The sequence below is a fragment of the Eptatretus burgeri genome, chromosome 12, assembly GCF_056783735.1.
Source record: "Eptatretus burgeri isolate ZD-2024b chromosome 12, Ebu_testis_v1, whole genome shotgun sequence".
NCBI lineage: Eukaryota > Metazoa > Chordata > Myxini > Myxiniformes > Myxinidae > Eptatretus > Eptatretus burgeri.
The window spans coordinates 25,819,594-25,847,375 of record NC_140972.1 but is presented as its reverse complement, the minus strand read 5'-3'; the positions used below and the strand labels follow the sequence as shown (position 1 = coordinate 25,847,375).

General features: G+C 42.9%; 1 protein-coding gene and 1 pseudogene across 3 annotated transcripts in view; one reads left to right on the top strand and one right to left on the bottom strand.

Moving 5' to 3' along the window:
- SMG5 (SMG5 nonsense mediated mRNA decay factor) overlaps positions 1-27,782 on the bottom strand; it is a 327,200-nt gene that overhangs the window by 169,120 nt on the left and 130,298 nt on the right. For all 3 annotated transcript variants that reach the window (XM_085849869.1, XM_085849872.1, XM_085849871.1), the window contains exons 17-18: positions 27,069-27,239; positions 1,810-1,869 (exon numbers count right to left, since the gene is read on the bottom strand). In XM_085849869.1, coding sequence (XP_085705995.1) covers positions 1,810-1,869; positions 27,069-27,239 — 231 coding nt within the window. The remainder of the gene's footprint in view (positions 1-1,809; positions 1,870-27,068; positions 27,240-27,782) is intronic.
- Positions 13,449-13,589, top strand: LOC147015282 (signal recognition particle RNA; annotated as a pseudogene).

Below are 27,782 nucleotides of genomic sequence, written 5' to 3'. Positions count from 1 at the left end.
TGAGTGGCCCAGTCAAAGTCTTGACCTGAACGCAATTGACAAGTTTTGGTGAGACTCGAAGATTACAGTCCATCGATGATCCCCATCAAACTTGGCAGAACTAGAGAAATTTTCATTTTAAGAATGAGCAAAGATTTCATCATGTCATTGTGAAAACCTGGTAGAGACCTACCCCCAAAAAAAACTCATTACAGTCATTGCTGTAAAAGGTTCTTCCACCAAGTACTGACCCAAGGGGATGAATACTTTTACAACCAGTGAATTTTGATTTGTACGTTTTTTACAGGTATTCCTGACATGTGACCTTCAACTATAACAGTATTTAGTTTGATCTCTTCAGTTATGAATAAAAAAGTTAATTTGGAAAACTTGTTTCTACATCATTCATCTAAATGTGGCATTATTGGAAGGGGATGAATACTTTTGCTATCAGGGCCCAGCATGGTTGGGAGTGAGAGCAATCATCTCAAAAGACCTGAGGAAAGAGTGGGAACATGGAAGGTCTCTTGGAGTTGGAATGGGAAGACTGTTGCACATCTCATAAAAGTGAGAATTTTTTTTTTTAAAGGGAGTAAGGTGAGATGATGGTTCAGACAGAAGATCAGCCTGAACGGAGCTGGTAAATAAATGTGACCCTTTGGGATAAAAGATTGAGAAATGGCAGCAGGGGTAGGTGAGGGGTGCAAAAACTGAAAAGAAATGGTCAAAGACCATGGCTGCCAAACTGTCTTCAGGAAGAAAGCACCTCAAACCATGTGTCACATCTTCTGCTGAAAGATGACAGATTCTCAGGGCCTCTGCCCGAAATAAAAAAAAGAAGCTCAACATGGGATGCAGACCCAATGGAAGGAAAAACAGAGGTGAAACATATTTTGTGGCAAAGAATTGTCTTGCATGCCATGTTAACTCTGCCTGGGAATTCTTCTGTATAGAAAGAAACATGCCCCCTCTCATGCAGAGATTCATCTCGGATCGTCTTCACTTATCCTACCCTTCTTCACGCCGATGATACACTGAATCATGTGGTGAGGCAGTTGCTCAGAAACAACCTGCCTTCTCCTACTGGAAAGCAAATCTGACTGAAGGCAATTCCAGCATATTCCAAAAAGTCCACAAAAAGTGTATTCACTCTCAAGAGAGCCAGAAAACAACATCTGTCCAACCTCAAGATTAAACTTTCAAACTTGTCTCCCCTCCTCGAAAACCTGGTGGTGCCTTGTTAAGTCTGTCTCTGATGTATCGCCCCCTTCCATTCCTTTCGTCACTTCAAATAGCACAACAGCCGACTTAGCTCGTGAGAAGGCAGAATGCCTCAATTCTGTGTTTGCTCCCAAGTCTTGGGTCCCAAACCCCTCACTCTCGCTACCCATCCTTCCATGTCGTACCCAACTGCTCCTGGACTGTGTTTTTTGCATCTGATAATGTGGAGAAAGTTCTTTCAACCCTTGACTCTAACACTGAGGTTGCCAACAGAATACCTGTCGCCGACCCCAACACACCCCCGAAAGGACCATGCCGGGTGCAGATAACAACCGATATACAGATTCTTCGATTTCGCATTAACCTGACAAACAGGGGTGAAAGCATAACCTCCATTCACCTGAAGTGACAGAGGTAACTAAGTGTTCAAGTATAATCTGCCATCATTGTTTTTTGAAAAATGAAAAGTAAAATGAATTTGTAATTTCAACAAACACCATCATCGGAAAAATTCAGTGGTACTTGAAGAATACGACCATTTGATGTTTTTACAGCAGACTCGACTCGTTCATTAAAAATAAACACAAAAAAATCCCAAAAGGCACTTACCTGTAACCGGAGCTGAGCCATATCACACATCAGACGGTTTCTCCTTTGCTCATTTTCAGCCTATAAAAGAAGGAAGAGGAAAAACAACCAAAGACTACTAAATAAATCAATGAAAGAGACCTAAACATGACCCATAAACAGGTTCCACAATAATACTGCACATGTTAGCAATCAACCCAACTGTGCCTTTATAGTTCCGCATAGAATAGTCTCGCTTCATGAAACAGCCGTGCGGTGAATGACAATGCAAGTGAAGGATCAAACAGCAAGAGAGACTCCATAAACTCGGCAACAGCGTTGAGCCTTTTGGCCCCCATGGTTCGGGCAAAGCCGCATCCAAGCGGTCGTGTGCTATAATGACAGCCTGCTAAGAGATCGATTGGGGGGTGGGGAGGGGGAGGGAGCGGATTTGCTCGGTGGGAGTGTGAACAGCGTGCAACAGGAAAGCAACTGAACCTTGGCATTAATGGGCATCTCCAGAATTCGCCACAGCAGGAGCCAGCATCATTGCATTTTCTTTGGTTTATGACAAGTCATCTCGGTTAAGGGAGAAAAGCAAAAGACAAAGGCCATACCACACATACCATGATAAAGTGGCTCTGGTGTTAAAATAAATAAATAATTAAAAGACAGGGATAAAAAGTAACATAAATTGAAACCAGAAAACTCCCTGCAATTTCGCAAGCTGAAGCCTCAAAAATACATGATATTTTGACCAATCCACGAGTTGGTTAATCTGCAGTCATAAGTTGCTAATGTACACTGCTGAGCGATGCTTGGTGGAACATCAATCAATGGGCTCAAAATTGACGGCAGTAATAAAATGATAAGGGGACAGACAAAGATTAAAGGAAAATGCAGATGGTTGGTGCGGCAAAGGAGCTTGTCACACTTTGTATTTTCATTGCCAGGAAAAGTTACTGACATATAAAACCACAACGCGACCACATTAAACAAAAAAGGAGGAACTGCTATTACGTTGGCATAACAAGAGTAAATGCCCATTAAAATCCTCAACCCATTGCAAGGCAAGAAGGCATACTCAATAAAAAAAGAAACATAAAAAAGTGTTGCTCTAATTGTGACTCTCTCCAAGAGGAGAAACAGCAATCTTCATAACATAAAACCACCAAGGCCTATTTAGAGGCTGCTTTGCTTCGTACATCAATGTCACCTGGGCATTACGAAGCTTAAGAGTTTGCCAAATTGGCTTACGCTATCAAATTAAACCGAACTCAAAGAGTTAAACTGTGCGTTTTGGCACAATTGCAAATGCAGAGCTGGAACTGAAGGACAAAGATCACCAGTCAAATGCTTTGATGTTTACAAAAGTACTTCCACATTAAGCAGGGTGCAGACCTGGAAGCAAGAAACCACAAGTTATACACCAAAATGAATGATAGCAATTATGCTAAAGGACTCAAGGGGTTTTTATGCATTTTAGATCATTTACATTTCCTGTTTATGAGCAAGGAAGCCGAAAGAAATATTTCTCTTGAACTGAGACGAGGGTCACTTATCCAGCTACCAGTAGAAGTGATAGGGATTGGCTCAATCATTCCAGCATTCAGTGGCCACTTGCGCATACATCCATCCATCCAGACCAAACTCTGTACAGAGCGTCAGTGCTGCCGAAGCAGTCTCCTGGGCTATTGGGCACAATCCTGGATGGGTCACCACCACTCAGACGCAGGATACTCGAATGGCTCAATCATCCTAGCAAGCTGGTACTCATTTTGCTGACCTCAGAAGGATGACAGGCTGAGTCAACCCTACCTGGTATTGATTCAAAAGAAAGAGCGGTATTGAAATCAGGACCCTAGGATCCCAAGCACTTGCATATACAGGACTGCTGTCATGTCCGCCCGACATAGAAGACAGTTTCCATCAGAAGACACGACACAGTTTTCCAGCAACCATAAGTTTTCATGCATACGGACTTAAATGTGATGTTGTCAAATATTACTCCGATGGATAAGTGACTCGCAATGGAACAAAGATAAACACTCAAAAGTGACCTACGTTTTTATTTGACACATGCCCTTCAAAGAAAATTTCATAACTATTTTTCGCGCAGCCTGACGATAAACTAATGCCCTGATGTTTCAGAGGTAGGGTGTTGCATCAATTAGTGTGCAGTCCATTAAGGCCCAGTCACACCTTGACGTTTTAGCCAGCAATGGCAACGTATTAAAATGTATGTAAAACGCTGGCTTACGTTGAATTTTTGATGGTTGTTTTTAAAGATTCGGACGTATTCATAGCGACTTGGTCTTATGCATAACGTATTAGTAACGGACATAGAACGTTTCGTTGTGTTATAGATAACTTATACCAATGGGATTGAAGAATGTGCGGGAGTTTGTTCTGGAGGTGGAAAAAAGAAGAGGAATGAAAGAGTGAAGGTGAGCACTAACTGGAGTTTGGCAGTTTCACCAGGAGGTCGCTGGCAGACCTTGAGCACTGTGCGGAAATATTAGGGGGCGGCAGAGCACAGACAGAGGAGGGGGGGGGTAAGACCAGAGATGAGTCAGTAGTAGACAAAGACCACTGACCTGCTTGCGGTAAGAGAGAGCGAGAGACACCCCCCCCCCCCCACCACAAAAAAATCAGATTCATCGTGGGAAGATACCAATGACCCTAAAAGCCTTGGTTTCCACAGTGTGAAGACAAGCAAGATGAGGGGCAGGAGCACCGGCCCAGAGGATAGAGCAGTACTCCATCAAGCTGTGGATGAAGCACCTGGTGGAAGCACCTTTTGCAGCAATGACTGCTATGAGTGTTTTTGAGTCGATATCTACCAAGTTTTCACAGCGAGATGGTGAAATCCTTTCCCATTCTTCACGTGACAATTACTCTAGTTCTGCCAAGTTTGATGGGGATCGTCGATGGACTGCAATCTTCAAGTCTCGCCATAAATGTTCCATTGGGTTCAAGTCAGGACTTTGACTGGGCCACTCGATAACATTTATTTTCTTTGCATTCAGTCTCCCCAGTTTGGCTTTAGCTTTGTGCATGAAAAGTGAATCTCCTACCGAGTTTAAGAAACATGATTGACTCAAGCAGGTTTTCACCAGTTTCTCCTTTACTTTGCACCATCCATTCTTCTTTCTATCCGGACAAGCTTGACAGTCCCTGCTGATGAAAAGCAGCCACATAGAATGATGCTGCCACCACCATGCTTGACAGTAGGGATGATGTTGACTGGGTGATGTGCAGTGTTTGGCTTGCGTCAACCATAATACTTACAATTTAGCCCAAAAAGTTCAATTTTTGTCTCATCTGACCACAAAACTTTTCTCCACATGCCTGCAGTGTCATTAAGATGCTTTTTATAAAAAAAAAATTTGCAAACTCCATACGAGCTTTTAGATGCGTATTTTTCAGTCATGGCTTCTTTCTTGCCACCTGTCCATAAAGGCCAGCTTTGTGAAGGGAACGGGATATTGTTGAATAATGAACACTGATCCCCATCTCAGACATAGAGCCTTGCAGATCTTTCAGTCATTGTTGGATTTACAGTGACATCCCGAACCAGTTTCCTGCTTCCCCGACTGCTGAGTCTGGATGGGCGACTTGATTTGGGTAGAGTCTGTGTGGTACTATACGTCTTCCACTCTTCTACTTCTTAATGAATGATTTCACCGTACTCAAAGGGATAATGAGCGATGTTGAAATCATTTGATAATTGGGGGGGGGGGGATTAATCTTTAAGTTAAACAACTAATTACATCCAGGTGAAACCTATTCCACTTATCTTGTAAACTTTCAAACAAATAATTTGCTCCTCAAATAATTTAGGGTTCCTGGTTATTAGGGAAAGGGCTTGAATACTTATGCGAATGAGAATCATCTGATTTTCGCTGTTGATCTAGTGGCATCAAAATGTGAAAAGGGGGGGGGGGGGTGAATACTTTTGCAGGCCACTATGTTTTAGCTCGACCAGCCAGAATTACAAAGCAAGTTGTTCATTCAACCTATACAACAAATGCATACTGATTGCTTGCAAAATTAAATCAGCTTCGGCTGCCTCTTGCTTCACTCCACCGAAAACGACACTCCGTTAGGTGCAAACATTTTGGAGTGGGAGCCATGTGCAACAGAAGCGGGGTGGACAGAGGAGCTGGGGAGACCCCATGGTTCACCACTTATTGTAGGTGCAAATTAGGTATTACCGTATGAAAATGAACTGCACCAAAGAGAAGTCACATGCTGATAACTAATCAGGGTATAAACTATCACCAAACCGAAGAGAAAGAGCCATAGCAACACAAGGCTATACAAGTACACGCAAATGTGCTATGCTCATTGGGGTAGTCCATCCATCCATTGGGACCATACTCTGTGCAGTGCGTTTGTGATGCCTAAGCAGTCTCAGTGGCTATTGGGCACAATCCTGGACGGGTCACCACTCCGACACAGGATACCAGCATACTGGCACTCATTTTGCTGACCTCGGAAGGATGCCAGGCAGAGTCAACCTCACCTGGTGTTAATTCAATGGTGGTGTGATTTTAACTCACGATCCGATTCAAAGCCCACCACCCTAACCATTAAAAGCCAACACCAGGCAAATTGGGGTAGTGCAAGTCCATTAATGGCTCCCAAACATCAACAACGAATTAAAAAAAAACAACACAAAACACATTTAGCTAGTGAGTGATACTTCAGGTGGAAAATTGTAGCAAGAACTGTTGTACGAGATATTTACAATACTCTGAAGAACATGCATGAAAAAGTACTGTCTAAGAAGTGGGAACAGTGGAGGCAGAAAGCTGAAACTCGGAAAAATGATCGGAAGAAAATCAGGGCAGGTTCTTTCCGTTATTTTAAAACAGTGACCAGTAGAGATGTTACCAATGATCTTGTTATAAATAGAGGAGTAAATGGTAGCCTAACAACATCAAGATAGGCACCAGCACCACGCTGTGTCAATACATACGTCGCTTCTTGAAAACCGTTGCTGAGAAGAGGTAACTAAACAAATCAGTTGAAAAAAAAGTGCGATAAGCAAGGCCAGAGAAGTGTGCTCTTTACAGTCACGTTCAAACTGTTCAGAAATAATCAATGACGGCTTGTTGTGCAGAGGGAGTGAAAAGGCATCGTTGCCAATGTACAACATCAACAGTGAAACACAGTGAAGGTTCAATACAAGTCAAGGAGTGCATCTCATGTGAACGTTTTCAGTGATCTGCATAAAGTTGATGTCACCCTGAATGTGCCTCCAACCACCAAACCACAATGTGTTTTTGTCTAATCGGTGGGGGAAGAGAGAAGGAGGAGGAGGGGGAGGTGTCTAGACACGCTAGCTTATGGAAAGAAAATAGCGAGCTATATATTAAACTCAACTGAGTCATCACCCATCTACACCACCTTGTAGAAAGGTTAGTTCCCCAGCCATGGTTGGAAATCACCGAAGCAAAGTAAACTTTGACAGAAACAATACGGAGCCCAGGTCCACAGGATGTACATTGTAGTTGACTGCACATGCAGCACCATGTGTGCGATAAGAAACGAAAGATGGACTGCATCAGCACATTCCTTTCTCACTTATATCAAGTCATAACGCCGGTATCCCAGCTGACCTCTTCCATCATAATGCTAAAGCCCTGCAATGACAGGGAAGTGGTGACGACGACATGGAAATATCTAGTCATCCTCACACCTGCCTGTATGGTGGCTCAGAAGTGATGGCTGTGTTAATCGCTGACTGGAATAACAGCTTGATGTTTGTATCCTGGTGAAGTGCGAGAGTTGCACTATTCAGGGTTTGAGTTGGGGTTATGCTTGGTGGTTTGCCAACTTTCTTTCCCAGCAGTCCATTAGGGCAGGAATATGCCAGGGTGATAGTGATAACTCACCGACACTTCGGGAAAGACACCTTAGGATATTCAACAACCACCAACTAACGCGAGCAGATAGGACATCGAGTTTCATGTCCATCCAAGGGACGGCACCTGCAAAACACAAGGATGACCGTTTATAGCTGGGTCGATTCGAACCCGAGACAGGTCAGAGGTGAATTTGCATACTTGAAAGCCTTCTGCTACCGTTAGAATCGTTTTGTCATTAGAAACGTACTACCGTAATTTGTTTCAGACAGCAAAACCTGCATCACTTTTGCTCTGATGAAGGGCTAGTTAGTGCCAGAAACGTCAGCTTCTCTTTGCTTCCCATGGCTGTTCGCACACTTCGATCATCGTTCTGTTGATTTCATTCATTGTTACATCCGTCCATCGGGACCATACTCTGTGCAGAGCGTTGGTGCTACCTAAGCAGTCTCCTTGGCTATTGGGCACAATCATGGATGGGTCGCCACTCCGACACAGGATACCAGCAAGCTGGCACTCATTTTGCTGACCTCGGAAGGATGACAGGCCGAGTCAACTCCACCTGGTATTAATTCAACAGCTGAGCGGGATTTGAAATCAGGATCAAAGGATCCCAAGCCCACCACCCTCGCCATTAAGCCAACACCAGGCATACCATTGTTACATCCGTCTGAAAAGCCTGGTGTTGGCTAAACGGTTAAGGTGGCTGCCTTAAGATCTTAGGATCTCGAGTTGGAGCCCCTGTTCCGCCGTTAAATAACACTAAGTGGGTTGACCCAGCCTGTCATCCTTCCGAGGTTGACAAAATAAGCATTAGCAAACTGAAAACCGGGGGCACTGCATCAGCAACAGAGTCACATGCCCAGCAATGATGCAACCAGCAGCCACAGGCTGCACACGAAATTTTGACCGATCCGGCGACACAGATCGACGACACACAGATTCACGGCAAGATTAGTTCCATGTTTGCAGATATCGTGGTTGCAATTACTCAAGTGCATTGCTAGTTTCGAAAAAATATTTCCAAAAGATGCATGCCTCAATCAACCCCCACTGGCAATTGCTCGAGGATGTAACATCTCAGTTGCTTTTGAAAATAGTCCAATGCGTGCTGGTACAATGCCCGAGCCAGCAGATGCCGTTCATAAACATTTGAGTCTCGGTTTACGCAGATTTGCCAAATAAATGTGCCAGCCTCCCATAAAACCGCATTCCATAATCAAATGGATAAACTGAAAGAAAAAAAAAATTCAAAATTAAATTTTTCATGAACACAAGAGAAACCTTTGTAGCCATTATAACACTTGCTGCCATCTACTCCAAAGGTTGGCACTACTCAGCCCCCCCCCCAATCACCCACCCTTTAGTCTTTACCCTCCTCCTTCAAAAAAAACAAATAAATAATAAATCGGTTAGTTACCACACATACTTGAGTGCCAGACACAGATATGCCAATCGCACGTCGGCATCTCGAGGTTGAGCCAGTTTACTGTGATGGATTTATAACATCTGACAGTTTTAGCAAGCTCGCTCAGAGCATGGATTTTATGAGTGCCACCGATGTGAGTGCATGGCTGGAAGCAAGCGCGGTGATAAACAGCATGTCACTGTTAATGACGGCAGCCTTCAGTACTGTCCTTTATTCCACCATTAATCGATCTTCAATACAAAATGGAAAGGAATACGAGATAGTGATTTCAGAGTGGAATTCTGAAAAATAGTGAAATGAAAAGGGCAATTTTTCTTCCTTCTCAATTATATTTATTTACTTTTCATTCAGTTCGCGTTTTAAGTGGCACTGCCTTTCTTAGACGGCATTTTAAAACCCAACACGAGCTCCCCCACATGGACATCAAGAGTCGACCAATGTTTGGACTGGCATCACATGTCGACCAGACCATCCATATTACTCACTTCATGAAGGGTCATCAGTGAGTCGGCTGGGCTTTTACTGACAATCTGACAACTTTGATCGGTAATGGCACCCAGACCTCATTATGCCACGACAACGTGCTAATAGCAAAGGATTGTGGGATACAGCCAGAATCAGTTTATTTAAACATGGCAGACATCATACTCGTTTTAAAGGAGAGATCATCATTTCGTATGCAGCCTACGGCTGCTGGTTGCATGATTGCTGGGAGCATGGCTATGCCGCTGATAGTGTCCCCTGTTTCCAGTGAGCTGGTGCACATTGTGCCGACTTTGGAAGGATGACAGGCTGAGTCAACCCACCTGGTGTTATTTCAATGGCCGACAGGGGCTTAAACTCAAGACCCTAGGATCTTAAGACAGCCACCTTAACCGTTAAGTCAACATCAAGCTTGAAGGATAGATATCACTGATGATATTTTACTGTGCTCAGTGATTACCAACAACCAGCCGGATGATCAGCGAAGATGGTTCCGAGTGAAAATTACAGAAACAATACATGCGTGATTTGGCAACATCACTTCCTAAGCAGTTGTTCTTGTGGTGGTTGTTGCTCGTTTGTTGTTGAAAGTCAATCCTGTCAATTTCCAAAGTCTTGGGAAAATAATGATGCGGTTATCAAAAGTTATCACAGTGTAATGATAGCAGTTGACAGACAGGGAGTGGACAAATAAATAAATAAAATGGAGACACCTGGGTAAATGAGGGACACCAAGCAACAGGTTTGGCCCATTTGGTAATGAAGCAAATAACATCCCAGCATGCTTAGGGCCAAGTATAAAAATGCTGCACAGGTCTGGTTGCCTACAATTACGGCGAGCATGGCTTCAAGAGGAGACCCCCCCTCCCCCCAATGCCCCCATCCACAGAGCACTTGTGGTCGGTCACCCAATGCTTTGATGAGCACGACACCGATGTTATCCATATGTCGTGGTCTTCTCAGTCACCAGATATGAACCCAATGAAGCACTGGATATTCTGGAATGACACCTGAGACAGCATTTTTCACCTCCATCAACAAATAGGTGTGAATTGATTGACCGCATCCCTTCTGCAGAATTCCAGACGCTTGTGGACTCTTTGCCATGGCACAAACAGGCCGTACTGGCCGCACATGGTGGCCCAACACCCTATCAAGTGACTTTACATTGGTGTTTCCATTTTTTTTGTTTTGTCCACTACCTGTATATCTTCACATCTCTAAAAAGTTCAGAGAATGTAATAGTTATTTTTTAAACCAGAAATACAAGTCTGCATTACAAATTATACCCCAATGTAAACACTGCATGACCTCACCATGGATCACGTCCATTCTCCTGAGATCAGCTCCGTTTCAAAAAGCTTTGGTTTCAAAGGCTAAAAACTGATGCTTGAGATACATTTGGACCGAGAAACTCTGGGAGTGCCAATCCAATGTATTTATCATTAGGTTCAATGATGCAGGTGTCAACAAGCGCAGATCAGATCATGTGTCATGCACTAGAGTGTTGGTGCTGCCAAAGCAGTTTTATGGCTACGGTTGCAATCCTGAACGGGTCGCCACTCCGACACAGGAAGTCAGGACAGGAATTTGTCCAGGGTGTCGGCAATAGCTCGCCTGCTCTTCGCGAAGGACACGGTGGAATATTTAATGCCACCGATTCATGCCGGCAGATGGGATGCAATGTTTAACGTCCATCTGAGGGATGGCACACACATTGATGAATTGCCCTGCCTGCGAAATATCAAGATGGCAGTTTATAGCTGGGTCAAGATTTAAACCCAGGCTCAACAGCTCAGAGGGGAGTATGCATACGTATAGACTCGAGCCCATGCTGCCAGCCCAAACAAGTACGCACACACACAAAAAAACAAAAGAATAAAAACGTTTTCCCTCTTTTATGTTTTTTTGGGGCTTATATGATCTAAGACTCATAGAAGAGCTTGTATATCTCACATTCAGTACAAAGACATTGGTAGACAAGAGTGTAGCTTTTATAAATTACAAGGACATCAGTAAACAAGTGATGAACACAATGTTATATGGGATTCGAACCCAGGTTCCCTGCATGAATGAGCCAGGGATTCAGATGAGCCAGCGGTCCATATATGATGAACACAAACTTAGTCCATGAATCAAAATCTTTCACTGAACCGAAGGTGGCTACCTGGGAGCACTTCGCTGCACCTTCTGAAACCCGAATTATGGAGATACCAACCAACCCAATGACACAGACACAGACACACATAAGTATCGTATTCAATGAACTGATCCAAGAGGAAAAGGTAGTGGAAGAGTTGCTCGTGGAAGGAATCTGAGATTTCTCATCCCAAAATCTGAGAAACCAACGTCCTCACAAATACCGGCCAATAACATGCCCACCAACACCACAAAACTTCTAACAGGAATCATTCCAGAAATGATGTACCATCACCGAACACGGCAAGGTTTGGAGGCAGAACAAAAGGGATGTAAGAGAGGTTGTTACGAACAATTGACCATCACCCAACAATGCCGGAATAGAAAATTGCAAAATGCAAAGAACCAAATTGTTCACCACCTGGATAGACAAAAAGAAAGCTTTCGACAATGTCCCACATTCGTGGATGATAAAATGCATGCAAGTATACAAAATCGATCCCCAAAATTAGAAGAGGTCAGCTCAGCTGGGATGGAGAACAAATAATAATAAATGCCCAAGATCAAGGACACGACACCAATGAATTTTAAAAGAAGGTGGGACTGAGCCAGATAGAAAAGTATAGGTTCTGCAAAACAGAAACAGAAATTACTAGTCACCTGCTTTTGGGATGCAAAAAACTATTATCAGAACAACGTGACACACAACGGCACAACAAAGCATGCAAAGTGATTCAATGGCATATCAACAAAAATTTCAACATCCCAGTTCCAGAAAACTCATGGAAACACGAACCAAGGGCAATCATTGAAATTAAGGTCACGTAGGACCTGATGATCCCATCGAACGTGAACATAGAAAACAAAGCCTTGCGACCGGACATCATTCTCAGGAATAACCAGAGAGTTGGTGTCAAAGCCACCCAATGCTCGCCTGTTAATACATTTATCGTTTTTAAAAGACGAGTCTAATAATATTTTTTATAAAGCATTGCAGTGAAGTCTGATCCAAATAATTTTAAAGCAATATATGTATTTGTATATTGTAATCATTAAAAAATAGTGTGGTAGATAAAAACATTAGAAAGGAAATAACTTGCACCAAAAACTTTTACATTTTCACGCCCACGCTCACGCCGGGGGTATCGCTATAGCTCTCTGCTCTTCGAACAGGCGAGCTAAAAAGGAAAAGACAGCATTGCTGATTGAGATATCAGTACCGAGCAATTTTGGCTTAAATAATGCAAAAATCAAGAAAATGACCAAGTACCAGGACCTCAAAAATATGAGATCAAGAGATCTTGGAAGCTGAAGAGTGTCAAAATTACACCAGGGATAATAAAGAAGAACCTCACTAAGATTTTGAAAACCATCTCTGGGAATATTACCACAAATGAACTACAATTGGAGGCAGTCCGGGGTTCGGTGACGATGCTGAAAAGAGCCCTCGGAACAAAACTCGAGAACAACAAAGTTGAACAGCTTGGCCCATGAACTGTGAGCCTTTACCGAAGCTAAGGCAGACACTTTGAGTCCTGGGATAACTTTGTTCCATCTCCTCAAACCCACAAATGGAGAGAACCAATACGCACAACACACCCAACACCCAACACAAACACACACACACACACACACACACACACACACACACACACACACACACACACACACACACACACACACACACACACACACACACACACGCACACACACACACACTTCCCCAATAATTTCAACCAATATTTATTCTGATTATCACCGGGCGTAGTGGCGTGTGCCTGTAATCCGGCTACTCGGAGGCTTGGATTGGAGGATCGCTTGAGGACGGGAGCCCTGCGCTGGGCCGTGCTATGAGAGGGTGTAGGGCAGCCCGGAATCATGGCGAAACCCAATCCTTATCCCTGTGTTGTAAGAGGCGACCAGGGTTGCGTCAGGAAGGGCATCCGGCGTAAAAAACCTGTGCCAAATCAGTATGCGGATCATAACGGATGATCCGCTGTGGCGACCCCGAACGGGAGCAGCCGAAAGACGAACAACAACATTTATTCTGATTATCGTCTGTCATACCCGTGTGATATACAAAAAGAATTACAAAATTAAATGCCTTCAGATGAAAAAGAAAAAGAAAACAGCAGCAGAATTTTAATCCAATCCTCCCAAACTAAACTCAGCACAGCCTGAACACCCATTTGTTACCTCTGCCACAAAAGGTGGAAGGAGGTTATGTTTTCACCCCTGTCTGTTTGTTTGTCTGTTTGTGTACAGGATATCTCAAAAAATTGTGGATGGATTGGGATTAAATTTTGTGGGCAGGTTGGGTGTGTGACAAGGACAAAATGATTAGATTTTGGTGACGATCTCAATCCGGATGAGAATTTTTTATTTTTTTTAAAAAAGTGATTCTTCACCATTGAGAGATGGGGCTAAAAACGATATTTCAATAATTTATTGGGCCTGATAAGTTCTATTGGATCAGGCATTGCACGGCATATGAGATCTACCGAGTGCCATTCCAGTAAAACATGAGACAATTATTTGGAGGCAAAGCGTCCTCTCGGTCTCTGCCCTAGCAGCAGTACGCCCATATGAGATGTGTACAAATCAGATGAAGCTTGCGCATAGCGTGTTGATGCATTTGTGCCGCCATGAGGCCACACCTGCACGGAAAGTCCTCCAAAAGCAACTCGGCACCACAACGTGATGAAGGAATTCACTTTGTACATTCCATTAAAAGGTCGGCACTACAATTAATGTGTTTATGTCTGTCTCATTGACTAACTGTCTGACCATAGTAATGTCAAAAGTACAAGTGCCTCCCATAACCCCTATTATTATCAATCCTCACGACAACCCTTAAACCACCAAGCATTACCCATGTCTTGTCTATGGGTGATCCCAGATTACTAGCAAATTGAGAAATCAGCAGCTGTGAGCATAGCCTGTTCTCACAGCCATGTACTTTGATATAACAAACACATAAATCACACTGGAAGCCTTTCAGAGAAGAAAAAGCTCCAAGCAAACAATGTAAACAACCCAGTTAAAGTTACGTTGACAACAGTTTAACAGAAACCATAGCTGCCCTTGTATGCCTGAGTGCGAGCTTTAGCATCGCACGGTGTCTAAGGTCAGTTAACTCTGCGTGTATGAAAGGCAGCACCTGCCATTGTCTCAACAACTGTTAAGCAGTATCCAAAAAGCACCGTCAGTCTAAATCATATTTAGCCACCCTTTCCTCCGAATGAAAGTAATCCTTACATGGATATCAATATAACTTGCACACAGGAAGAGGCCATTTGGCCAATTGTGCCTACAATGTCATACATGTATAACGTGTTTTACTCCATATATCAATGTTAAATCGAGCTGTTGGGGTTGGGGTTAGAACACATCATGGCACAAAAATATAACATGTATAGATATATAAATATACACATTACACACACATCATAAAGTACAATCGAGTGTGTAAGGATCCATGCAACTCCGATGAAAGGTATCATGTGATTCAGAAAGAAAGTTTGATTTATGCATCTTGGTGAACCCACCTGTACAAAGTGTTGCACACAAGTAAAAGAAGTCGTTTAGTAATACAAGTCATTCAGTTGAAGTGAATGAAGCAATAAATAAAACCACGAAGGCGTCGAGCAAACGTAGAGAATTGGAAGCTCTATAGCCCCATCTTGCGTTGAATTTGTTGAATGGGAAGCAAACAAACTTCACTCGCCTGCAATTCAATACATTCCCATTAAAAAAGCAACTCAATTAATTTCTCTGTTCACTGAAGGCAGCAGTCCAACAGCTGCACTGATCTGGGGCACATGATGTGTTCAAAGACCGTGAATTGTTGAAAGTATAAAGTAAGGCAAGTTGTTCAATGACCACTTAGTGGGTATAGGAATTTTCATTGAGATACACATTACACATGCACACATGCGCAAACGGCTGCGGTGGAGACAGCATCTTGTTGCATTATCCTCACTGTGCATGTGGATTTGATTCCCATGGCTGCTATTTCAGTGGATATTTCCACACCATGATTCGTCCAAGATCAACTGTAACCTTAGAAACAAACATTCACAACTTTTGGCAGAGCACGAAGCACAGGGGAATGCAACGCACGCACGCACGCACACACTCCTTTTGTCCACAGGTAACATGTACAAGTTAAATATTGGCGCGTCGACGGGTCTAATTCAGACCCATGGCGCTAAAGTGATGTGCTTTACGAATGGCTGAATTAAAAGGAATCATGCTCGAGTGGATAGCATAGTCCCACTGGTCTCTTAAAGCGAATGTATATCAAATTATATCTCACCCAGGGATTAACTAGACCGGGCCGAAATGGTTTGGGCAAGCGTGAGAATAACGGCGGGTTATCAGGCGACATGTGCACCTGAGGAAATAGAGAGTTCGTAGAAGACCTATCCCCACGCAGTGGTCAATTATACAATTCAACTGAAATCAATGATTTCAAAGGTCGGATAAAAAAAATTCCGGAAGTTTACCGCCATTGTGCAGTGTCTTACACGCCACCTTATTTAGCATGACCAAGTACTGCAAAACTGAAGGTTTTTGGAAATGGCAATTTTTGTTCTTAAGTGTTCAAGTATATAATTCAATTTAAATAAAATAAAGATTGTAAAAGGTCATATAAAAATTAATTCCAGAATTTTACCGCCGTTGATGCAGTGTATGACATCACCCGATCTAACATGCTCCATTAGTTATTCATCTCTGTTGGATGTGTCCTTTATAAAGTCATTAAAAAGAGTAAGTTTCCTGTTTGGAATGATTTTCCATTTTGGTTGACTGACAAGCAGGTACACAGAGAAAAACAAAATCTCACTCCTCTCTCTTCGTGTGCATGATCAAAACAAATTTGGAGCCAAAGTAATGCAAAACTACAGGTTCATTTTCTGATTCATGTTCAAATTTGTGTTCAAACGTCACAATACAACATTCAATTGAAATTAAGGTGTTCCTCGATCATAAAGTGACATTTGTGGATAGACGGACAGACAGACAGACAGACAGACAGACAGACAGACAGATAGACAGAGAGAGAGAGAGAGAGAGAGAGAGAGAGAGAGAGAGAGAGAAGTGAACCAATTGCTTAACCCCGCTTTTCGCTTCCCGTGCTCATGGTAATAACAGTTTATTGAGAGACACAAGACGACAAAAATGGAGAATCGCGAGACGAAAGGCAAACTGTAACAATGTATAAAGATAAATAAATAAATGGCTCACAGAACAAGTTGCAATGGGTTTATGGCTGTTCCTAACTGCCCACCTCCTGTGCGTGCCCTCTTTTATCACCTCCCCCATGGCAGTGTTCCAACTGAGGAGGGTGTATGGATATGGACACCCAGCAGGATTAAAAACAAAACCTGTCAAAGGGTGGAGGAGCTGCTTGTAAGCCAACGGCCATCCATATCTGGTGCCCAACTGCATCTGCGGATGTCCTCCTGCAATTGGGTTACCTTTTTTGAGGGGGTTGGTAGGATTTGCACTCTGGCCACTGTAAAACACTTCATTCAGCAAAACGCATGGAAAAAAAAACCACAAAGAAAACTGAAAACACACTCCATTGGAGTACTTCCTGTGCAGCTGCTCTTCACAGGGCAGCTCGCCAGATGACGGGATTGGGGCAAAACCTTCAGAACTCCCATCATTTGATGATCGGAGGAAAAACACAGGGTAACCTTCCTGGGTCGGATTGGGGAGGTGTGTGTCAGGGTGATGCTGGTGTCGTCCACCAGACAACTGTCTCCTCGGGTTAACTTGAGGCGGTCCCTTCGGGTGGATGCCTGGAATGTCCCATCTCAAAGAGAGGATATCACCTGTCTCTGCTGTAATTTGAGTTCCACAGTTTCAACATCGGTATTGCCGCACTCTTTGAGGTTCGGAGACCAGATAGTGGTGAGATAATGGTGGGTGGTTACACCTACTACTCGTCTGATCACACTATGGTTACTGTGCCCAAGGAGGTGCTGTAGCTGTGTCAAATAAGCTGACTCTCATGATAACAGAGGTAACACCTGTCAATGAGCGTATGAGACTGAGGATTTGTAGCTCCTTGGGTATCATTTCCCTGGTCTCTGTATATGCTCCGACTGAGGTGAGTGATCTCACCGTGAAGGAGGCATTCTCTGCCGTGCTTGGGTCTGCGGTTGATCAGTGCCCCAGGAGAGATACTCTTCGAGTCTTGGAAAATTTCAATGCATCGACTGGCACCGACAGGGATGGTTGCGAGACATGTTTTGATCCCCATTGGTCTGGAACTGTGAACCAGAATAGCACAAATTCCTTGACTTTGCAAGAAGTCGTGGACTTTGGGTGGCTGGTTCATGGTTTCAGTGCACACAGGCTCATAGCTGGACTTGGTATTCCAACACTGGTTGTGTGGAAAAGTAGACTGACCATGTGCTTGTTAATGGGCACTGGAGGACAATTCAGAACTGCAAAGTCTACTGGAATGCTCACTTGCTCGATACCGACCACAAGCTTGTTGAAGAAACTGACGTTGTTGCTCAAACCCAGGAGAATGGTACCATCCAAGCCTATTCTGGATGTTGGCAAGCTCAAGGATGAGAGGGTGGCTGAGGAGTTTGTGAAAAGGCTCATGGTGATTTGGGGGTCTGGGTGTTTTGGAGAATCCTGAAGAGTTGTGGAGTGCCTTCAAGACGACCACCCTTGATGTTGGAGCATACCGTCAGGCGAAGAATAACTTTGTCTCCAAGGGACATTGGATACCACTGCCCAGTCACAGGTCATTAGATACCATTAGACCAGCTACAGTGCATCGTTTGGGAAGGTCAAGATCTCTGACCTTGATTTTGCAGATGATGCAGTCATCTTTGAGGAGACACAGGATATCCTTATGAGGGCCCTGCAGGCACTGGCTGAGGAGTCTGAGCCGCAGGGATGACGGGTTGTTTCCTGGGTCAAAATTAAAATTCAGGCTTTCAATGACATATTGGATGGTGCTATCTTGTCTGTACCTGTTTGTGGTGAGGATGTTGAAGTCACAGAGAGATTCACTTACTTCAGCAGTGATATTCATGTCTCCACATGTTGAGAGCCAGAGGTTGACAGACATAAGAGTCGGGCCTGGCGAGTCATGGATTCACTGGATCATGGGGTGTGACACTGTCGGTAGCTATGCAGGAGGACGAAAGTCCGAGTCTTCAGGTCCTTGATCATTCCAGTCTTGCTATATGGATGTGAGACATGAACTCTAACCAAGGATCTGAGGTAGAGACTTAACTCCTTTGGTACCAGGTCTCTTCGGAGAATCCTTGGCTATCGCTAGTCAGACTTTGTGTCCAACAAGTGGTTCTCTCAGGAAGTGAGCGTAAGTGGAGGAGTTCAACGGACCGACCACTTGCCTTATGCTTGCAGCAGGTTGATTAGCATCTCATGGAGATGGGGATGGGCCAGGCTTCTGCCTGGGGGATGGCCAGACAGAGGCCCCTGCAGGACTGGCAGCAAGTAGACGCAGCAACGTGCTGCTCCAGCACATGCTCCCATACCTGACCTGACCCTTTGGCCATGATCACAGCATTCCTCCTCCAAAACTGGCTCTGGCACTCATGCAGAATGCAGTTGCAGTCGTGGTGGTATCATGTGGGCCCGCTGGCATTATGGCACCTTTCAAGTCGTGGGCCACAGGTAGGTTTTAGAAGCCACACACAGGATTTAGACATGTCCAAAACCATTATATGACCACCCCGTCCTCACGTTGCCTGGCTGCTATATGACCACCCCGTCCTCATGTTGCCTGGCTGCCTTGCCTAGTTCAGACAGAACACGTACGGATAATGCTTTTCTACCTAATGCCCATGTCAACTATGCCATCCTTCACAGCATACATAATAACAGGAGAACTTCACTCTAATAGATGCCTGATTATAGAGAATATTCCAACCAACATGACCACACTTAACACCCAACTGAATTTGTACTGCCTGCAAGGTAACAATATCAATCAAAAGGTGCAAACATGTAAAGGAAAAGTTGTATGAATAATGATAATATATCCAAAGTAAGATTCATAGAAATGGAAATCAGTCCCAGTTTTAACAATATCAAATTAATCAAGTGGAAAGACCTGGGTTAGAATGCAAAGTATTTCTTGCCCCAATTTTTTTCTTCGGTATAAAGTACATAACCTGTCTTCCACATCAGAATTAAAAGCAAATGAGAAAAAGAATAATCATCTATGACAGAGTTGTTACTTACAGTACTGCATGGGAAGGATACAGAAGGAATTTCAATTTTAACAATCTGTTAAAATTTGAGATTGAGAAAAATAAAACAAAATTGAGAAAAATTGCCAGGTTATCAAGCTTCCCAATCACAGGGTATCCACAATGATGACGACACAAGGAGCTGGACAACAGCCACTTCCTATTTTTCCTGTGTAACAGTGCCAACTTTGTCAACAATAAAAAAGGATCACAAAGGTTACATACAACTTGATGTAGAGTTAAGCTCAATAAGATCTTCAACACAAGAGGCAAGATTACGAAAAGAGCTAGAATGGCACTCGATAGAGCTCCTACAGGTTGAACAGTTTACACTTTGTATCCCACTGATAAGGCCAGATCTCGATCTAGACTTGAACCAGAATCTAATCATCTTGTTCTTGTCACCGACCCAATTTATCCAAATCCATCCACAACCTTTTTGAGATATTGTGCTCTATATCGTTTTTGGCCTCACCTCTCAACGTTGAAAAATCACTTTTAAAAAAACTAGATGGTATTCATACCCCATGCAGTCTTGAGAAGGAATTGGTGGGCGCAGGCGGGTTAACTACCCCGGACATAATCGGGACCAGTAATTATTCCATAAATTTTCTAGTTTCAAATAATGATCGGTTTTGATGATAAAACACTGGAGGCAGCTTGATTTTGTGTTTCTCTCCAAGCCACTCATGGTGATTCCCCCACATGCCATTGCCATGGACAGTGACACCCTACCTCGTAAAATAAACTACTGTGGGAACAATTTACATAATCACAATAGTGGTAATGACGTAAATGATCACAAGAGTGTTGGCCACACCCCGTCTGCATGAAGTGTGTCAAACGAATCTGCGTGTAGGGAGAAGCGAATAACACCCCAATTTCCCCAACAAGGCATGTGTTTCTGATGACAAAAATATGAAATAACGTTTAGGTTGTATAAAATAATAATAATAATAATAATAATAATAATAATAATAATAATAATAATAATAAATTGAAGGGGACCTGGATGAAGGGGGTCCTGCACTTAATATTGCCCCAAGACCCATTCTGGCTCTCGCTGGCCCTGGGTGCATGCCAACTCTTCTGGCGGCAAATTTGCAAATGCATCTATCTTCACATCCTGAGATAAATGTGTACGAATTATATTTACCTCTGCCACCGAAGGTGAAGGAGGTTATGTTTTCACCCCTTTCTGTCTGTGTTTGTGTACAGGATGTCTCAAAAAGTTGGACGGATCCGAATGAAATTTTGCGGACAGGTTTGGTGTGTGACAAGGAGGAACTGATAAGATTTTGGTTTTACGAGAATTATTTAATTTGCATAAGTGATTCTTCACCATTGAGAGACAGGACCAAAAACGATATAGTACTGTGTGTAGCATGATATTTCAAAAATGTATTGGGCCTGATATGTTCTCATGGATCGGGCATTACGTGGCAGAGGTATGCGCTCTACCCAAGTGCCCTTCTTATTTGAAATGTCTTCATGTACGCTCAACATGCGCTGTATCAAATGGTCATGTAACACGTGGTGAAGTTTCAATTTCCTCTGGTGAATCGTTTTCGATGTACGCTCTTAACAAGATGCAGACACGTACGTACATGACCGATTGCTTAACCCCGCCTTTCGCTTCATGAGTGCGGGCTAATTATCGTGTCTGTTCCGGATCTGGATCTTCAACACAATCGAATCAATTTGGCGTTGTCACACACAACTTGTCCACCGAGTTTTGTCATAATCCATCCACAACTGTTTGAGATTTCCTGCTGACAGACAAACAGAAAAACAGACAGGGGTGAAAACATAACCTCTGTCCACCTTCTGTGGTGGAGGAAGCAAAGAGGATCTTGGTAATCACCAAATTTGCTCAGCAAAGACCACATAATATCAATCATGTAACTGCCTCGGGTAACTAGATATCATAGTTGCCATCACACACATCTTGCATCAACAGAAAGTTCAAAACCAGCTGCTCAGGTTATGTAGGGGGTGGTGGAGAGAGGGAGTTGGGGTGGCTGGGGGGTAGTGAAGATAGAGGCTGTATTGAAAGACACAGAGAGATACAGAGATTACTACAGGCATGGACAGAAAAAGAGACAAAACCAGCTACAGACATAGAGACCAACACAACCACAAGTACAGATAAGACAAACATAGAAATAAAAAAACCACAAATACGACACAAAGGCAAAGACATAAAAACACAGAGAGACGAGACAGACAGATACAAACGTAGACACACACAGACAGAGTAAAACAAACGTACTGGAGTCAATAAACATGTTAGTCAGCTGTTTGTGCACCAAATATTGACACATGACTTGGTGTCCTTTTATCATAGTATTCCTTGCAATGTTTTATCAACACAGAACACTGCCACAGGCTGTGCAAACAGTCTTCCAAAGTAAATGGGTCATTGTTACCAACCTAAACATATTTGCTCAACAGAATACCTTCTTTTATCCATGCTGTTCACAAACCATGACACGTCGGCACCAAATATACACATCGCTGATGTCAAACACATCGAGCTTGATAATTGACGTGTATTCAGAGGGTACACCTGTCTCCAGAATGCGTCGTGGTAAGCAAAGACGTACGTGGGTAAATTTGCTTAAAATTTTTTTTAATAATAATGCACACATTAGCACGGTTTCTGATTACAGTAACGTATACTCGCTTTAAAAGGCAGCCAAACCTGAAGCCAAAAGGGACTCCTCGTGTTGCGACAGCACAATCAAGTGAAACTGAGCTTCGCAGCTTCCAGTCTTGCTGGTTTATTTGATGGAAAAAAAAAATGCAACCCAACACCACCAGAAGTGATAGAAGGAGAAAGTGGAGGACAAAAAGTGGGGAAAACAACAAGAGTTGAACCAAAGTTCTTTGCAATGAGCCAAATCGGCGTGCTGGGTATATGCACTCGCACCAGGCCGTGTCAAAGTACATGCAGCTGCTCGCATGAATGTCAGGGAATCACAAAAAGTCGAAGATTACTCCAATTTTACATGGGTGTAGGATTCAAATAGTTCATCATTTCCACTTTCACCGACTCGATACATTTGTCCATCAGGTTTACCTGCTCCACACACCTCATGGTCATTGAGAGAACATTCAAATAATTTCCATAAACAGCAATATCCACAACAATAAAAATGCTCAAACATTCACTCCAGAAGAGATCGCTGATGTATGGTATGAGAGGAATACAAACGCTTTTTACTCTGCAATGCGTACGACGTTTGATTTGAAAAACAAACCACTCACTCTTTCAAGCATCCAAGGTCAATACATATTGATACATTATGGAGTACCTCGTGATGTCAGCGACTTCCTGGCTCGAGTCATCCTTTCCATAGATTATAAGCAGCGAATACTCGCTAGGTTTTGTGAATAAAAATGGATGAGGAAAGGAAAACGACAAATGAATAAAACATGGTGGCCTTCGAAAATGACAGCAGTTAGGGTGGGTGCACTTGTCCGAGTTCGTGGAACGTTACGCTCTTGCTCCGCTTTCTTTTCAGTCTCTATTGGAAGGTGCATTGGAGTTAATCTGGAGCCGATATAAGAGTTCAAATTCTCACTGCAAACCAATGAGGAGGCCTTTGATGTCCCTGCAACACCATCCAACATTGTTCTTTTCTATTGATGTTACACTCGAGTTCAAGACCCGGAACCTCGCGACCTGTCAACAACACTAGTTCTTTCACAATTTTTTCCCTGTCGCCCAAAATGCTCGACAACACAGGAACTAGAGCAAAGTCCACGGCGTGTCATCGCAAATCCCCACTCTTCCCACATAAAGCAAGGTTGAAAGATGGAAAAGAGTCCCACCAGGAATTACCCAATATCAAACTTTGAGCGAGGAAAACAACAACAAAAAAAACAACCTGTTTTGACCCATGTGACCCTCAGTCCCCAACCATTGGGCATTAAACGGATTTCAAATCCAAAAACTCGTTTCATATTTTATGCGTCCCCCAATTTGGATTGCATATGCAAGGTTTCATTGAAAAAATGTTTAAAAATGTGCCCGTCATCGCATTTTTTGGCGTTTGACCCTGCCCGAGGGGACGGCGCCAAAAATGTTTCTGCTCTCACACCTTCTTGCCATATGGTGATCATAACAAGCAAGTTTGGTGAATATCTACAAAACCGTTAAGGAGAGGATAGCACGATAGACAGACAGAAAAAGACATACAGATGGAGCCGATTACAATATCCACCCACCCCCCCCCACCTTTTTTTTTTTTAAAAGTGTGAGGATAATCAAAATAAAATCGAGAAATACATAAATATATTATCCTCACATTATGCAGCCGTATCTAAACGACATTCACATGGAAGGTTAACATTTATTGATATTACACGTAAAAGTAAGAATGCTTCAAGCCGCTTATACTACGGCATGACGAATAATGCAATGGGAGTACCGCTTGGAACTCATCAGCACAAGGAACCAGACAAGTAATCACCATTCTATCATTTGCAAAAACGAGAGGGAATAATTAGAGTTTCACACACGTCATGGGAAATGCGGGAAGAAGAAGTTTACTTTTGGGATCTCTCTGTGCGGAAACCATTAAAATGCAAACAGACAATAAGAAGGCAAGAAGAAAATCCAAAGAGCAGAAACTCCCAGCAGACCAACACAGGGAATAATAATTGAAAACACAACGTGAAAGCAGAGCTGTGCGGTATTAGTCATTGCAAATGGAAACAAACAGGCTGTAATGAGTTTTGCAGACCGCACCGGTGAAGTACGAGTATTTCCACACACGGAGAGCAAAAGAGCCTGCATCTGAGGTCTTCAGGAGAGAGGCTCAATGTCGCAACTTGGTGGCAGCAAATATGGAAATAAAAACGTTTTTTTAAAAATAGCCGTTGGCAATATCACCGACTTGATGGTGGGGTCACGTACTTTAGGTGTTTTGATTCCCATAAAATGCTTACTTGGAAATAAATAAATAAATAAATAATAAAGGTCTGACATATCATCACACCCCAACACAGATCAAGCTTTGGTCATAACACGTGACTGCTAATGCATCTCACCAAGCTGAATATCAGATTTCGCTTGACCGTCTCGTATCAAGGAGGATACGATTGCTGCAGAGAAAGCAGAATTTCATTCGGATCATGATGCCCATTTAGGATTCTTCTCGAGAAACCAAATAGCTGACTGTAATAGTGTTGCCCAAAGCACAATTTGACTAGTCTGCGATTTCAATCTCATTCTTCCCTCTCAGTCTTCAAGGCAGCCGTTCACCACCACCTCAGATTGTCTTTCATCAAAAACCATGTTCTTTCCTTCCCCCGTTAACTGCCCCCCCCCAACCACCTACAAACATACCTCCTTCCAAATTTCCAGTTTTTCCTTCCTGAGAGTTTGTTTCTGTATCCATCTTGTCCACCCCATGCATCCTGCCCTACCCCTGACTTGACAGCACACCAATTGTTTGGCCAAGTCTCAATCAATTTTGTCCTTCAACTCTGCTGTTAGTGTCCATCCCCCCCCCCCCAACCACCTCTTTTTCTGTTCCTTTTGAACTGTTGCATCCTGATCTGATCAGTGCTCTAGCTCTTTCAGGAACGGAGACTCGTACACAAAATATACAGGGTGTGTGAAAATGAATACTGCATCCAAAAACAATGTTTAATATTTTTATAGATATTTGAGATACCAACAAAATTTGATATGAACACATGCATTAGATTTGTAAGTTTTAGTTTTGTTGTGAATATGGTTATTTTCTTTGTTTCAGGAGAAACCCCATTTTCTTATATAATGACGAGTCTTCAAGAGAAAGCAAAAACTGAGAGATTTGTACATGAATGTGGTTCAATCAATAAAGGCCGAAGGTGTTTTCAGCATGAAATGAACAAACCAGTGGGTGAAAGACACTCCATATGAAGATGGGTGGATCAGTTTGAGGCTACAGGATGTGTCCTAAATAAAAGGGAAAATCTGCTGGAAGGCCAAGGAAGTCAAATTAAAGGGTGAATCCTGTTGTGGAGGCATTCACCAACAGCCCTATGAAATCAATTAGGAGAACATCACTTGAGTTAAACATTCCAAAAATCCCTGTTCATGAAATGTTTCATAAAGAATTGAAGTAAAAATGTTATAAAACGTAAACAGTTCATACACTTATAGAAGAGGATTATGAAATGAGAATAAATGTTTGTCAAGAATTAATTGAGCAGATAGAATCAGATGAACATTTTTTTCTTCTCAAACTTCATATTTAGTGATGAAGCTACATTTCTCATATTAGGAAAAATTAATTGTCACAATTGTAGGATATTGGGAGAAGAGAATCCGCATGAATTGGATGAACATGAATGGGATTCGCCAAAAGTAAACGTCTGGTGTGCCATGTCACGTCATCACACCAATGGACCCTATTTCTTTGAACCCGCTGTCACCAGCTTTTCATACCTCAACTTGCTACGAGAATCCAAGAAAATCCCAACTTGTTACAAAGAGCTATCTTTCAACAGGATGGAGCACCACCTCACTTTACTCGAATTGTTAAAGTGTTTTGAATCAAACTTTGACAGACCATTGGATTGGTCGATGACGACCTATGAAATAGCCCACTCGTTCAGCCAGCTGAACACCTGTAGATTTTTATCTCTGGGGTTGTTAAAAACAGTAAAGTCCAAACTAACAAACCAAGGGACCTTGAATAACTTAAACATAGCATTGTTTATGCTGTCATCCATCCACACAGCTGTGGTTGGGAAACGTTTTCTCAGAATTTGAACGCAGAATTAGATTGATCATCGTGAATGATGGATGACATGTAGAAATTTATTAATAATTCGAGAATATCTAAACATTACCATTAAAAATTTAATAAACTAAAACATGTCAAACGCATGTATTCATATCAAATGTCAGTGCATGTACGCGCGCGAGCGCCCACACACACACACACACACACACACACACACACACACACACACACACACACACACACACACACACACACACACACACACACACACACACACACACACACACACCGATTATTCGAGATATTTTTGAGTTGTACACAAAAAAGTACTACAACACAGGTTGTGAAGCATTTGTCAGGGAAAGATCAGAGGTCTTACCATACGGAACTGTGCCTCGGCTTGCAGGACAGAGTCTGAGGTGCCACCGTTGATTGCAGACTGACCATTGCCCAAAAACAAGCCGAGCTCCTGGTTGTAGCTGAAGGCTTCGCCTCGAAGGGATACCAAGAAATGTCCAAAGCTTCGCAGGCACGCAACTCGCACGGCAGTCTGGAAGTGTTGTGGCAAGGCGACAACAGGCAGGGTTGGAAAAACAAAAAGAAAGTTAAATAGGTTGTCAGGAAATAATTACTTCAAGATAGTGCTTGTATTGGAACAACATTCATAATGAATTGGAAAATTAAATGGGATACCAAAACGTGTGCTGGATTTGTACACCAAATGAGCTTATTTTTCTTTTTGCAGCAAAACAAGAGTAGAAGTTAAATAAAAAAAATTGTGAGTCACGCAGGCAAGACGACAGATGAATGTTATGTACAACTTCCCCTTACACTGCCTTGCATTCATCCTCAAAACATTACAAAACTCTTGCTTGCTGGTCAGAGGCTCCAGCCTTCCTTTCCTTCCATCAACCCGACCATTTGTCCAATTAAAGAGAAAAAGTAAAGAATCACAACATTGAAGACTTGGTGGTGTACGACTAATGCTGGAATAGTTGCAAAGCACATGGCACACGCACAAACCAGAGAGCTTCATTTGGCATCACCCATTACCCAAGATAGAGATAAAATTTCCGCGAGGAAGCTATTTATT